This window comes from Lithobates pipiens, unplaced genomic scaffold (assembly GCF_037356315.1).
Source record: "Lithobates pipiens isolate NorthernLeopardFrog02 unplaced genomic scaffold, aLitPip1_a1.2 Scaffold_8, whole genome shotgun sequence".
NCBI lineage: Eukaryota > Metazoa > Chordata > Amphibia > Anura > Ranidae > Lithobates > Lithobates pipiens.
Window position 1 is genome coordinate 509,465,899 of NW_027507903.1, and position 14,623 is coordinate 509,480,521.

General features: G+C 46.7%; 1 protein-coding gene across 1 annotated transcript in view; it reads left to right on the plus strand.

The window, feature by feature from the left end:
• SMC1B (structural maintenance of chromosomes 1B) overlaps positions 1-14,623 on the plus strand; it is a 255,680-nt gene that overhangs the window by 25,663 nt on the left and 215,394 nt on the right. The window contains exon 2 of the mRNA XM_077469356.1: positions 5,840-6,028. Within this exon, the coding sequence (XP_077325482.1) occupies positions 5,840-6,028 (189 nt within the window). The remainder of the gene's footprint in view (positions 1-5,839; positions 6,029-14,623) is intronic.

A 14,623-nucleotide genomic window follows, 5' to 3' on the forward strand; every position in this document is an offset into this window, starting at 1 on the left:
GCGCTTTTGGGCTAAAAATAGCGCCTGTAAAGTGCCTGCAAAATGGCTCCCCTGCAGTCTGTGTGAAAGACAGAGCGCTTTCACACTGAGGCAATGCGCTGGCAGGATCTTAAAAAAAAGTCCTGCAAGCAGCACGTTTGGAGTGGTGTATACCGCTCCTCCACCACTCCTGCCCATTGATATGAATGGGCACCACTGCCGAAGCGCATGCAATGCGATTTGGCAGCGGTGCTTCATGGGCGCATTTAACCTCTTCCTTGGCCGCTAGCTGGGTTATATGTGCCCCACTAGCAGCCAAATAGCACCGCTAAAATGATGGTAAAGAGCCGCTAAAACTTGCGTTTTACCATCAACGCCTGCCCGCTCCAGTGTGAACGCAGCCTTCATAAGTGATACAGAAAATTTCTTACATTTAAACATTGATTAAACAAAACAAACCTCCAATCAGTTTACTTGTATGTATGATTTAGATAAAAAAAAAAAAAAAACCTATGTATTAAATAAAAACAGGTAGTCAAAACTTTTGGACGAAAAAAAAAATGGGCTAACTTTACTGTTTTTATTTTATTTTTAAATAGTGTATTTTTTTCCCAAAAAAATGCATTTGAAAGACCTCTGTGCAAATGCCGTGTGACATAAAATATTGCAACAACCGCTATTTTATTCCCTAGGATCTCTGCTAAAAAAATATATATAATTTTTGGGGGGTCTAAGTGATTTTCTGGCAGAAAATACAGGATTTTTACTTGTAAGCAACAAGTGTCAGAAAAGATTTAGTCTTTAAATGGTTAAACTGAGAACTTCTACACACTGAGATGACTTCATTCATTCAAGTGTAAACATTGTATCATTTTGTTCTTTTCTTGGCAGTCTGCCCAGAGGAGGAAAGTGTTGCTATGATGACTCAGGCAACTCACACTGACTTCTATACAGAAGTAATTTCAAAGTCCCACTGTAGTTCTAAATCGGCTTTTTATCAGCACAATCGGCCGATGCCGATTATTTAAAAACGGCAAATATCGGCCGATATATCGGTCGACCTCTACTGAAAAGATCTCAAACTTCCTGCCATATTGTATATTGCGAGATCTTAGTTGATCCAGCAGGGGACGCAAAGCTCATCTGTTCTGTAAAGTGGTTGGGGAAAGGTCCTGAAAGAGCTTAATCTCAGTGCCATTGTGTAGTATACAGCCTTTTTCCCTAGCCTTTCTCAATATTTCTTCTTTTAGTGTAACATTCACTATTCAACATATCACATCCCTCGGGGGTTCATTGTCTCGGGTTGGAGGTCTAAGGGCCCGGTGCAGCCTCTCCATCTCGATGGGGGAATCCGCCGGATGGTCTAATAGCTCATTAAAAATGGCGCAGATAGTTTGTGGCAGGGAACCAGCTATTAGCCCCTCGGGTACTCCTCTGACTCACATTGTGTGTACGGCCCCGATTGTAAAGGTCTTCGACTTCATGGAGATCAAACAAATATGAAGGTTGCGAGTCATAAGTACGTTGGACTTGCCTTATAGCAGCCATATGAAGCTGCGTGGTTTGTTCCACATGTGATAGGCAGGTAGCTACCACCTGAATGTCCGTCTTGAGATCCAGGTTAGCAGCCGACAGGGTGCTTGTAATGTTGCTCGTAATGTCGGAAGCAACTTTCTGTAGGTCGGACAGCCTCACCACAGGGTTTCAAACGCCTGCCCTGCGTGTCTCTCCCCACCGACTGTGAATCCGTGCCATTGCTTGGGGAGTAGGGCCTTGAGGCCTGTGAGGCCTCGTGGTTGTCAGAACAGAGGGTGCAAAACAGCTCAGGGATGTTGCGGCTGAGCTGCGTTTCGGTCTCCATCGGTGTCCGGGATGCCGAGGCACTCCTGTTAGGCTTACCCATCATGATAAGGTGCAGTGGTTCCCCAAACAGAGCTCTTTGCTCAAGCAGCCATCTTAGGACCCAGCCAAACCACGCCAACTTTTATTTTTATTGTTCTTACTAGTAATGGTGGGGATTAGCCTTTTTTTTCTTTTTTTTTATTACATTTTTTTGCAGAATTGCGGCGGACAAATCCTGATCCTAAGAACCCTTTCACACTGAGCTACGCTGGGCGTTAGCGGTAAAGCGGCGCTTTACCGTTGTTTAAGCAGTGCTTTTCGGGAGCACTTAACCCTTTCTTTGGCCACCAGTGGGGGTACACCGCTCCTCCACCGCCCCAAAGACCCTGCTTACTGGACTTTTTCTAACATCCTGCAAGCGCACCACTCCAGTATGAAAGCACTCAGGCTCTCACACTGGGGCTGCAGGGGAGGCACTTTACAGGCGACTTTTTTTTTTTTTTTTTTTTGCCCAAAAGCACCTGAAAAACTCCCCAGTGTAAAAGGGGTCTTAGTGACACTTTTTGGTGACATGTAACACCAATACAGTGATCAGAGCTATAAAAATGCACTGATCATTGTATAAATGACACTGGGAGGAAGGGGGTTAACACTACGGAGCGATCGAGGTGTTAAGCGTTCCCTAGGGAGGTGCTTTCTAACTGTCAGTGGGACGGACCAAACGCTGTTCCTGATCACTAGGACCCACGGGCGAGCTCCCGCGGTGCTCACTACCACATGCACAGACCAACGTACAGGTACCTTGGTTTGCCCAGCCGAGCCGCTTGCAGCAGTATGTTTGCAGAAGGCGATCGGCAGATGGTTAATAACCTGTGCTATTTGCCTGCTCTGTGTGATGGGTTTTGCACTAAGCAGCCCTGATCCTCCTCTTCTCAGCTTCCCCACTGGTGCTCCCCCACAAGCGCCCACCATAGAAAACCTCTTGCTCGGGGGGCACTTGTGCAGGCTCGCTCCCGAGACAGCTGTTTCCAGAGCCCTGCCCCCACTCCCTTCTCACTGGCTGTGATTGACAGCAGTGGGAGCCAGTGGCTTTGCCTGCTGTGTCTGAGCTAATGAGGCAGAGAGCTGAGAGAATTGCTGCTCTTGTGCATGTCTCTAGATCGAGATTGGACTTGGCTAAGTATGGGGGGGGGGGGGGGTCAGAAGCAGAGAGAATGTTTGTTTTTTACCTGAATGCAGAGAATGAATTTAAAGTGGTTGTAAACCTCAGAAGTATAAACAAAGCATGTCCTTCTATAGTGTGCAGTTGTCTAAATCCAGAATACTAAGTGTAATTTGTCTGCTGATTTTTTTTTTCCTCTATCAGCATAAATCACTTTTGACAAGTTTTCCTGACAAAATAGTGACAGGGGAGGGGTCTCCAGCTGATTGACAGCCTCAGCTCTGTTTCTGTGTGCTGTATAAAGGGGGTGTGTCCCTTCCCTCCAATAAGCCCTTTGGAAATCTCTTCACTGAGCTCTGCAGAGTGTAACTTCAGCTCTCTGACCCCTTTTTCTGACAGCTCAGACACACTTTATATTATCTAGTACTTAAATGGATATAGAGAAGAGAAAAACTGAAAACAAACAGGTACATGTTTGTTATGTAGGAGGATTAGTTTGTATCATGTGAGACCAGCCACTTCACTGGGCATATGTAAGGGTTTATAACCAATTTAACCTTCAGCCTTTACAACCTCTTTGTGTGTATGAGCACTAAAGCAGACCTCACTGGAATTATTTTACACAGGTGGCCATAGATAGAATGACTTAAATATGGCGGGTTCAGTAGGGGCCAGCCAAATTTCGATCTAACGAATGTTGTCTGTGGAATGGTCCCCCTTGGAATTTGTTTCTCGATTAGTGGGGTGCAGTGCTGATCAGAGTCCCCACTGTCAAATACAATATCACAATGGGAAGGATAATACCTTTCCCATATTGTCTCACTTGCACTTTGCTTTTGTATGACATTTTCTGGAAATTTAAAAGAAAGTGTAACCTTTCCCCACACTATTTAAAGTAGAATTCCAAGTTTACTTTTCTATAATATAATGTAGTGGCATCAACTACATACGGTATTGTGGAGCAGTGTACTACAGCAGCATTAGGCCTCTTTCACACAGATTTTAGTCATCCTGTGCAACAATAATTTCATTTTGGCGAGATACTCTCAAAAGGTCAATCACTTCTAAAGAGGAACAGTCCCTGCAACTTGCCTCAATAGATCACTGCAAGTGCATCAGCTGATTTACTAATGAAAACCTCACTCCCCTACAGATTCACTCTGCAGACAGTAAACAGATAGCATCAGGTAGGACTCAACAAAGTTTGTTAAAATTCCTGCAATGTACATTGATCACCCACATGGGAATTTTTCTTTTTCACAAAAAAATAGTTTCTCTTTTGAAGTCAATGTAAACCTGGAAGGTATCATTTGTTTAACTTGGTTTAAAGCGGAGTTCCAGGCTTTTTATGTTTATTAAAAGTCAGCAGCTACAGAAAGTGTAGTTGCTGACTTTTAATAAACACACTTACCTGTTCCACTGTCCAGCGATGTGGCTGAACAGAGGGTCGCTCCTCTCCGCCGACACCTCCCTTGCTACTCTGGGCACCCAGCCATGACAGCTTTCGACTTCTCGGCTGGCACGCACGGACTGGACAGGCGATCTCCTGGGACCTGTAACGTGTCCCAAGAGATTGCCTAGAGGGAGGGGCCACCTAAGGCAAAAGGAGGAGTCGCCTTGGCGGTCCCTGGGTGGAAGGAGGAAGTGGGACAGGACGTCCTTCCCTCCTAACAAAGCCCCCACTCCCCCCCCCCCCCAAAAAAAAATAAACGCTTATTGCAGTTTTTTTTATTTTTTTTACCAAAAATATGTACAAGAACACGTAACGTATCGGCCTAAACTGAGGGAATTTTTTTTTTATATTTTTGGGGATCTTTATTATAGCAAAATGTAAAAAATTAATATTTATTTATTTATTTTCAAAATTGTGGCTCTTTTTTTGTTTATAGCACAAAAAATAAAAAACGCAGGGGTAATAAAATACCACCAAAAGAAAGCTCTATTTGTGGGAAAAAGGGACGTCGATTTTGTTTGGGAGCCACATCGCACGACCGCGCAATTGTCGGTTAAAGCGACAGTGCTGAATCGCAAAAAGTGCTCTGGTCTTTGGCCAGCAAAATGGTCCGGGGCTTAAGTGGTTAAACCGGAAGTTCCATTTTTGGGTGGTACTCCGCTTTAATGTCTTTCTGCCTGGGATTCACTCTATCTAGTCTGCAGTGTTCGTTTTATCTTTTCCTAGCACTTTTTATTTCTACTCTGCAGACCTGAGCAAGTGTTTAGTTACTTTGTTTTGAATTTAGTTAGGGTGTGTAGTCTACTATTGTCATTTTTTTTGTTTTTAAATGCAATAAAAAAAGTAATCCTGGAATTCTACTTTAGAACTTAAAAAAACAAAAAGTTTGAGTATTGGATACATATGCCTTAGGTCTCTTTCACACTGGGCGGATCAGTGCTGATCCACCTCGTGGATATTCGCTTGCTCTGCAGGGATTGCCGGCACGATCTCCGCTGAGCAGGAAGATGACAGGTCCGTCTCTGCACACTGTGCGGGGACGGACCTGTCAGAGCGCCGCTCTCTCCTATGGGAGATCGGGTGACGACGGACCGCAGAGTCCGTCGTCATCCGATCCGATGGCGGATGGAAAAATAGGTTTTCCTCCGTCACGCTTTTTCGAATCGGAGCGGGTCGGATGTCAGCAGACATGTCACCGCTGTCATCCGATGCTCCATAGACCTCTATGGAGCATCCATTCAGGTCCGCCTGGAAAACTGACAGGCGGACCTGAATGGATCATTCGTGTGAAAGAGGCCTTAATTCTTCCCACAGACTGACTCAACAGAAACATTACCGCTGCATGTAGAAGTGCTGGTTTATTTGGAACAAATTTCCTATAAAGATATTTTTTTTTTTCCTAGGAAAATCTAATTTGATGGATGCACTTAGTTTTGTAATGGGTGAGAGAACGTCTAATTTAAGAGTGAAGAGTGTTCGAGAGCTTATTAGCGGAGCTAATGTAGGGCGGCCTGTCTCTTCTACTGCCAGTGTGCACTTGGTTTATTGTGATGAGAATGGAGAGGAAAAGACGTTTTCGAGGATGATTTTAGGTATGAAAACAAATATTGTTCTGTAATACTTAATGCAACACATTATCAGTATTATCTGTTTCTGAATTTACTAGATGTTCCTTGTGAAAAAGAAATTCAAAAATGTGGTAATGAAACTACTAAAATGAAATTCTTAATGAGTTGCGAAATGCAACGCAAAACTGAGTATGCCTTACAACCTGTTCTTCTCTGTTTTCTTTGTGTATATTTACGTGTTATGACCATTTAGACCCCTTTCACACTGAAGACGTTTTAGCGCTAAAAACAGTGCCTAGAAAACGCCTCCCATACCTCCCCAGTGTGAAAACCGAGGGCTTTCACACTGGGGTGCTGCACTTGCAGGACATTAGAAAAAGTCCTGCAAGCAGCATCTTTGGGGTGGTTTGGGACACGGCTACAATCTGAGAGGAAGATTAATGAACTACCACAGCGCCGTGGTAGTTCATTGAGAACTATAAGTCGACAACCGCAAAGAATGTCGGGGCTTGTAGTTCATTCACACACAGAGCTGTGTGAGTGATGTGGCCGTGTGAGCGGAACCCCACACTGCCACACTGATTTTAAAAAGTGACAACTAGTATGGGGAGCTTCTCCTTATACTACTGTCATGGGGTTGGGGGATTGAGCAGTGGCTTCAGCTTTGGGAACATGTATGTTCCACCCTAAAAACAGATGGAACGTGTAACATTTTCCTAAAGGTAACCTTTTCCTTTAATAACATCATCTCAGCCTAGGCAAAGTCAGTGACTGGAGCTCAAGGCCTACCTTCTACTTATTAAAGACGGATCTTTATTTGAAAATAATGTCAGGAATTTATTCATGCAGACTTACGCTGGGTTCACAAAGGTGTGCTTCTGTTTGGAAGCAGCGCAATTGTATCCACATTTTACATGTGGTTTCCACTGACTTCTATTAGACACTGTGCATTTTCGGAAAGTGCATCAAAGATGCAGCTTGCAGGAATTTGATGCGCTTTCATGAATACTCATGGGCTAATGGAAGTCAATAGGAGTGCACCTAAGACCTCAGGAAAATTTGTGCTGCACCCTAACTGCATTGCACAGGTGTGAATCCGCTCTTAAAGTGGTTGTAAACCCTTACAAACCACTTTGACCTACAGGTAAGCCTAGATTAAGGCTTACCTGTAGGTCCAAGAAATATCTCCCAAACCTATACTGTTTAGGAGATATTTGCCCGAAGACGGGCACCGCTATCTATGACGCATGCGCCGTAGACAGCGGCGTGCAGTCGCACTGAGCGGGGCATCGTCGATGACGGCAATGCCGCGAGTCTCGGCTACCGTGCGCATGCGCGGGAGTGACGTCATCGCTGCTCCGGCACGGAGACCCACCAAGAAGATGGACGCTCGGAACTACAGGGGACAGCGGTGACTTCGCTGGCTCCTGTGTCAGGTAAGTGACACATAATGGACTACTATGCGATGATTTTATGCTCCGGGGCATACATATGACCAAGCTACTGATGTCTGCGTCACAGTATGCCAAGGCCAGTAGCTACCCTGTACTGATCAGGAGTAGATCTACAATGGAATGTCTCCCAGCTCTTCAGGACTGCTAAGTACAGCTCTCCCTGTTCTGACAGGGCTGAGCAGCTGGGCATTCCCTGGGAGGTCGATTCGGGGGCCCCCTCACCTCCCTATCTTCCCTCCCTCACCCCTTCGGGGGGGAATGCTGCATGTAGCTGCTGAGTGGTGTGTGTGCGCCTAATATAGGGGCTCTCATCTGACATGGGGGGGCTGGCTTAATGGCAGTGGTCCTGGGACCTGTATGGTATGCCCCTGGAAAGTGCCTGTGAGGGTTTATTTTTTATTTTTTATATCTTACCTCATGTCGATGTTTGGCGGCCATTTTAGGTGTGGGCAGAGCAGGCTGACTGTCTGGGCTTCAGTGGCCATTTCCTATGTGATTCCTATTTAAGGCACTGGCGGACATTTTCTGGAAGCCTGAACATATTTCAGTGTTCCCGGAAAGCAGCATGGCTCATGTGCTCTCACAGCCTTTTTTCCCTGTGTTTCCCGTCTGTACTGGACGCTGAGCGGCCAATTTATGGAAGCCTGAGCATTTTTTCTGATAGTTTTAGCGATCGTTCCAACGGTTATCACAACTCAATTTTTGGTTTCCTCTGCACCTGGGCGCACTCAGGGACTACAGGCATCACTTGTGGACAGCGCAGAACTCCCCAGGGTGGTGAGTCAGACGGGAATGAGCCCCTCAGTCAGCGGCAGCAGGGAGGGTGGGACTGTCACTGTCCTAAGTCCCCTTCGGGTGGCAGACAAGATAGGGTCAGCATGGCTCAGAAACTAGTGTTTCTTCCCCCAAAGTCCAGGCAATGGCAACCGGGTCACCTGCAGACTGCGCAGTGCCCATGTGGACACCCTGATGGCGGTCCTCAACTCATTCATTGCTAGATGGAGGCGGTGCGTGGGAAGATGGGTGCAATAAGGTGGCCCCTGTTCCCCCACATCCTCTGGGGAGAGCTCTGGCACAGACACGGGCCCCGATGAGGCTGGTGACCCCTGCTCTGTCTTGTCAGATGACACTGACCAGGACCGTTCGGACAGTAAGGACGAGTCCCCGTCCGGGTCCGGGTGCAAAAAAGCGCTTGTTCGAGCAACACAGCATCACAGCTGTGCGTGATACCCTGAAGATTCAGGAGCCAGCAGGTCCCCCTGCTGAGGTACCGGTCCCCTTTGGGTCCCGCAAGCTAGCATGTTCACCTATGGTGTTCCTGTATCTGACTTATTTGGCAAATTCACCTACAGGGAATGGGGTTGCACGCAACGGACCTTTTTGGTCCCCAGACACAGGGCGGTGCGTTACCCCTTTGAGGAATGCCTTCTCACAAAGTGGTCAGCTCCTCCGGTCGTGGACACTCCAGTATCCAGGTTAAATAAGTAACCAGGATCCCAGTAGTGGGAACTCCTGCATTTAAAGTGGTTGTAAACCCTCACAACCAAATTTGACCAACAGGTAAGCCGCTGTCAACGGCGATACGCCGCGAGTGGGGGCTCCTGTGCGCATTCGCGGGACTGACGTCATCAGGGTTTACTTCCTCTTTAAGGATCCCGCTGACAGGAAAGCAGAGGCAGTGGCTCGTTCCTTGTTTATGGTTGTGGGGTCCACTGTGCGACCAGTACTGGCATTCGCACTTGTGTTGCAGACACGGTCTGAGTGAGCAAAACTTTTGCACCGCAAATTGGGAGAGCGTCAGGCTTTTCCTGTCTGCGTGAAACTGTCAGACCAACTAGTGCAAGGCCTTATAGTACATTTGTGACACGGCCCTAGATACCTCCCTCTGGTTCTAGGGCTTCAGTGTCAGCTGTGGCGCTGAGGGGCCTGATTGGCTGAAATGCTGGTCTGTTGACCAGGCATCTAAAAAAGCCCTGACGGATTTTCCCTTCCTTGGCGAACAGCTCTTGGGAGACTCTTTGGATGGCATTAATAAGCATGCCACCGGTGGTAACAGTATATTACTCCCACAGGCCAGGAAGGCTAAGGAGCCACGCTGTAGGCAAGTGCCCTCTTGTTTCCGTTCACTAACGGCTTTTCCATCCGCCTGGAGCTTTGGTGTAACGTCCCCAGTGTCGGCCGGTGAATTACAGAGAAAAGGATTTTACGGGGAGTACAAAAAATCCTATTTTTCCAGGCCGAATTGGATGGTACCCGGGCCTCGTGTCCGAAGAAACAAGGTTTTACCTATAACGATTCTCTTTTTAGAGAGCTGGACCCTGGGACCCAGTATTTATTTTTATTTTTTCAGCAATATTCCTGGCAGGGTGCTTTACGGGCCCAGAACTGCGAATCCCCCTATTTAAGGTTTTTTTCCTAACAGAGCCCACCGTGAGAGGTAAAGATTGGGTCTGTTATTCAGATCCTGCAGCTGGATAAGTTAAGGGAGACTCCTCAAGAATTTTTCTAATTCTAGGTTTTCTCCTTTTAAGTAAATGTATGCTATGCCTATAGTCACCACAGGAGGCTGCCAAGAGCACATACCTTTCATGCCTGATCTGTCTGCTTGGTATCCATGCTCTATGCTCCACCCATGCTCCAGGAAGGATGAAAGTAAGGTTTTTTTTTTTCTTTCTGGGATTCTCCCTCCACTGATTAGGGGACTTAGATAGGCCTGGGGAGAGAGCGGTAACATACTGCACCACCCGCCGCCGTTCGCCGCCGCCATTACAGCGGCTTCACATCCACCGGCCTTTCCTTCTCCTCTGCTCCAGCCTCCCCTTCATGCTTGCCAGCAGGGTTAGAGCCTCTGCTCACGCGGGAAACGCTCGTTTTTAAAAAGAGAGCGCGGTGGGCGGAAGTGGTCAGAGTTGGCGGAGGCGGAGCACTAGGCTACACAGGCTTTGAATTGCACTCTTTTTCAGGTGCACACAGCCTATGGAGGGACACAGAGCTGACAGGCGCATGTGAGTGGGGAAGTTAGTAGCAGCGGCAGTTGCTGAACTTCAGTGCTCAGCAGTCAGTGCATTTTTTGTGGTACCTCTACCTTTTGTTGCTTTGCACTATGGGTAGAAGAGGTAAAAGTACCCTGAAGAATAGAGGCTCTGAGGACACCCCCCCCCCCGCAGCACCTCCCCCCCCCCTGCAGGACCCGGGGAGGCTGGCCAGGGAGAGCTGTTGGGGTCAGGGGCTGCAGCTGCTTCTGGCACTTCAGCCCCTGTGTACATTACATGGGAGGTTTTTTTCCTCAACCTTAAACGGTTTAAAGGAAAGATTAGTGGCCTTAATTGCATCTTCACTCAGGGGAAGAAAACGCACTAGGCCCCCCTCTGTCACCCAGGACCCTCAGAGTGAGGAACTCTGGGATAAAGGCAAGGAATCCTCCTCAGATGATTGGGAGGAGACTGATGATTCCACTTCTGAGGAATCTAGTGGAGAAGGGCCCTTTTCAGCTTCTTAGGATGAGAAGATGTTGGTGCAAATTCTTGCTGGATTGGTCCGTTCCACGTTTAAGTTACCCGTACCTGAGTCAGTTAAAAAACACACTTCTTCTCTGGGTTCACTGAAACCTCCTCAAACTGCACATGCTTTTTCTGTTCATGGTTTGCTGGAAAAGCTTATCTATTCTGAATGGGATAACCCAGATAAACATTTTTTTCCCTCCTAAAAAGTTTTTTACACTTTATCATATAGAGGAAAAATTTACTAAGATGTGGGGTATGCCGGCAGTTGACGCCGCCATTTCCTCCGTAAAAAAAAGCCTGACTTGTCTTGTTGACAACCCTTAGATGCTTAGGGATCCAAATGATAAGAAAATGGAATTCCCATTAAAAAATGTTTTCTTCTTGGCAGGTTCAGTAGCTCAACCTGCAGTGGCAGCAATTAGAGTCTGTCAATATTTGAGAGACCATGTTAAACAGGTGCTTAAAGCTTTACCTGAACAGCAAGCCCGGGGGCTAACTAACCTACCAGCGGCTTTGCGTTTTGCTGTTGATGCTATCAGAGATTCTATCCTTCAGACCACTTGCCTTACGCTTGGATTGGTACACATGTGTAGAATCTTATGGCTGAAAAATTGGTCAGCTGAATCACCATGTAAGAAACTCCTGGCGGGATTTCCCTTTCGTGGTGCAAAACTGTTTGGAGAGGATTTGGACAATTATATCCAAAGGATCTCTAGTGGGGAAAAGCACCCTTTTACCAGTCAAGAAAAGGAGTAAACGTCCCTCCTTTAAACGGGCGCTTTCTCCAGTGGCAGGGTCATCATCCTCCAGGCAGTCACGACGGCCTCTTCCGTCAGGCTCAAAGGTTAAAACTCAGAGTCCACCCCATGGACAAAAGAAGTCCTGTGGGAGAAGGTCTTCAAGACAAAATACTAACACCTCCTTATGAAGGGGCACCCCCGCTCACTCGAGTGGGGGGAAGACTACTAAAGTTCTCAGGGTCTCTGGCAGGAGGAATTTCGGGACAAATGGGTAGTCTCCACATTAACTCTAGGTTACAAACTAGACTTCCCTTCTCTTCGTTTCCTCAGATTAAATGTACCCAGAGAAAAATAAGTCTTTCCTTCTAGCGTTGGAGCGACTATTGTCGCAAAAAGTTATCATGGTAGTTCCCATGCAAGAGCAGGGAATGGGGTTTTATTCAATCCTTTTCACGGTACCAAAGCCAAATGGAGACGTCAGACCCATTCCAGATCTCAAAGATCTAAACCGATTTCCAAAGATATGGTCCTTTCGCATGGAATCAATCTGATCTGTAGTCTCCATCCTACAAGGAGGAGAATTTGTGGCGTCAATAGACATCAAGGATGCGTACCTGCATGTACCTATTTTCCCCGCTCATCAAAAATTCCTGCTTTCATGCCTGAATTCCACTTTCAGTTTGTAGCTCTGCCTTTCGGGTTAGCTACTGCACCTTGGGTGTTTACAAATATCTTGGCCCCTCCTCTGGCCAGATTAAGGGCCCAAGGTATAACAATAATAGTATACCTAGACCAGGGCTCGACAAAACCCGGTCGCCAGGTCGCATTGGCGACTAGAAATAGCGACCTCGCACCTGGGGCAGCACAGCTGGGGGTATCCTGTGCCTGTGGACCCCCCCAGCGTGATCGCGTCGGGCCGTTCCGCCGGCGGCCGAAAATTTAGGCCGCGGCTTTGAGGCCTTCTGCGGTCCTATGATTCCTTATGGAATCTGGCGCCCTCTTGTGGTCGCCGTTGGTATGACAAACCAGCAATGTTAATGAAGATTCCTCTGCCTGTATTATTATATTACCTGCCTCTTCTTCCCTTTATTTAGAACCCCCTAAACATTATATATATTTTTTATTCTAACACCCTAGAGAATAAAATGGTGGTTGTTGCAATACTGTCTGTCACACCGTATTTGTGCAGCGGACTTACAAGCGCACTTTTGTTGGGAAAAATAATTTAGTTAATAAAAAAATAAGACAACAGTAAAGTTAGCCCAATTATTTTTTATATTGTGAAAGATAATGTTACGCCGAGTAAATTGATACCCAACATGTCACGCTTCAAAATTGCACCCGCTCATGGAATGGCGACAAACTTTTACCCTTTAAAATCTCCATAGGCGACGTTTAAAAAAATTCTACAGGTTGCACGTTTTGAGTTACAGAGGAGGTCTGGGGTAGAATTATTGCTCTCGCTCTACCGATCACGGCGCTACCTCCTATGTGTGGTTCGAACACCGATTTTTATATGCGGGCAGGACAGGGCGCGTTTAAAAATTATTATTTTTTCTGCTTTATTTTAATTTTTTTTTTTTCCACTGTTCTTTTAAAAAAAAATGTTGTGTCACTTTTATTCTTATTACAAGGAATGTAAAAATCCCTTGTAATAGAAAAAGCATGACAGGTCCTCTTAAATATGAGATCTGGGGTCAGGGAGACCTCACATCTCATATTTACACTAAAATGCAATTGAAAAAAAAATTGTCATTTGAAAAAAATAAAATGTCCCTCTAAGAGCTATGGGCAATGACTTGGAGACGGGGGGGGGCGGCGACGGCGCTGCTATCTTCCCCTCACTCGTCTCCATGTCAGGCCAGGGACAGGTCCGGATCATCGTCACGGACCTGGCTCCTAACTTTTTAAGCTGGCTCCTAGATTCCAAGCAAATGTGTCAACCCCTGACCTAGACGACTTGCTCTTGATAGACCGGTCGGTAGCCCGCCTGGACCAAAATTTGGTCACCAGAATCAACTACCTGGAATGCCTAGGTTGGGTCCTCAACGTAGAGAAACCAGTAAGAAGACTAGAGTATTTGGGTTTGGTCATAGATACAGCCCAGCAGAGGGTATTCCTACCCCAAACAAAGATCAGTGCTATAAGAGAACTGATTCAGATAGTCAGGGCAAAGAAGGGTCCTTTTATTCGTCTTTGTATGAGGTTGTTGTGGAAGATGGTGGCTTCATTCGAAGCAGTTCCCTACGCTCAGTCTCATTCAAGGCTACTGCAAAACAGTATCCTATCGGCCTGGAACAAGAAGGTTCAGGCGTTGGATTTTCCGAATCATCTGTCCCCTACAATGTGTCGGAGCCTCAGCTAGTGGTTGATACCCAAAAATCTGCGGAAAGGAAAATCTTTCTTTACCAGTTACCTAGACAGTGGTAACAACAGATGCCAGTCTTTCGGGTTGGGGGCCAGTCCTGGAACAGTCGACTGTCCAAGGGAGATGGTCCAAGACCGAGAAGGCCTTACCCATCAACGTTCTGGAGATCCGTGTGGCGTATCTAGCCCTAAAAGCCTGGACACTCAGGTTGCAGGGTTGCCCTGTCAGGATCCAGTCCGACAATGCCACAGCAGTGGCTTATATCAATCACCAAGAGGGCACCAAGAGTCATGCAGCTCAGGAAGAAGTAAACCAGATCTTAATCTGGGCAGGAAGACATGTGCCATGCATATCGGCAGTCTTCATTCAGGGGGTAGAGAACTGGCAGACAAACTACTTGAGCCGCCAGTAGTTAGTCCCAGGGGAATGGTCTCTTCACCCCGATGTATTCTTGGCCATATGCCAGAGATGGGGGGGTTCCGGATGTAGATCTCTTTGTGTCTAGGTTCAACAACAAGGTTGACAACTTTGTTTCAAGAATGAGGGATCCTCTT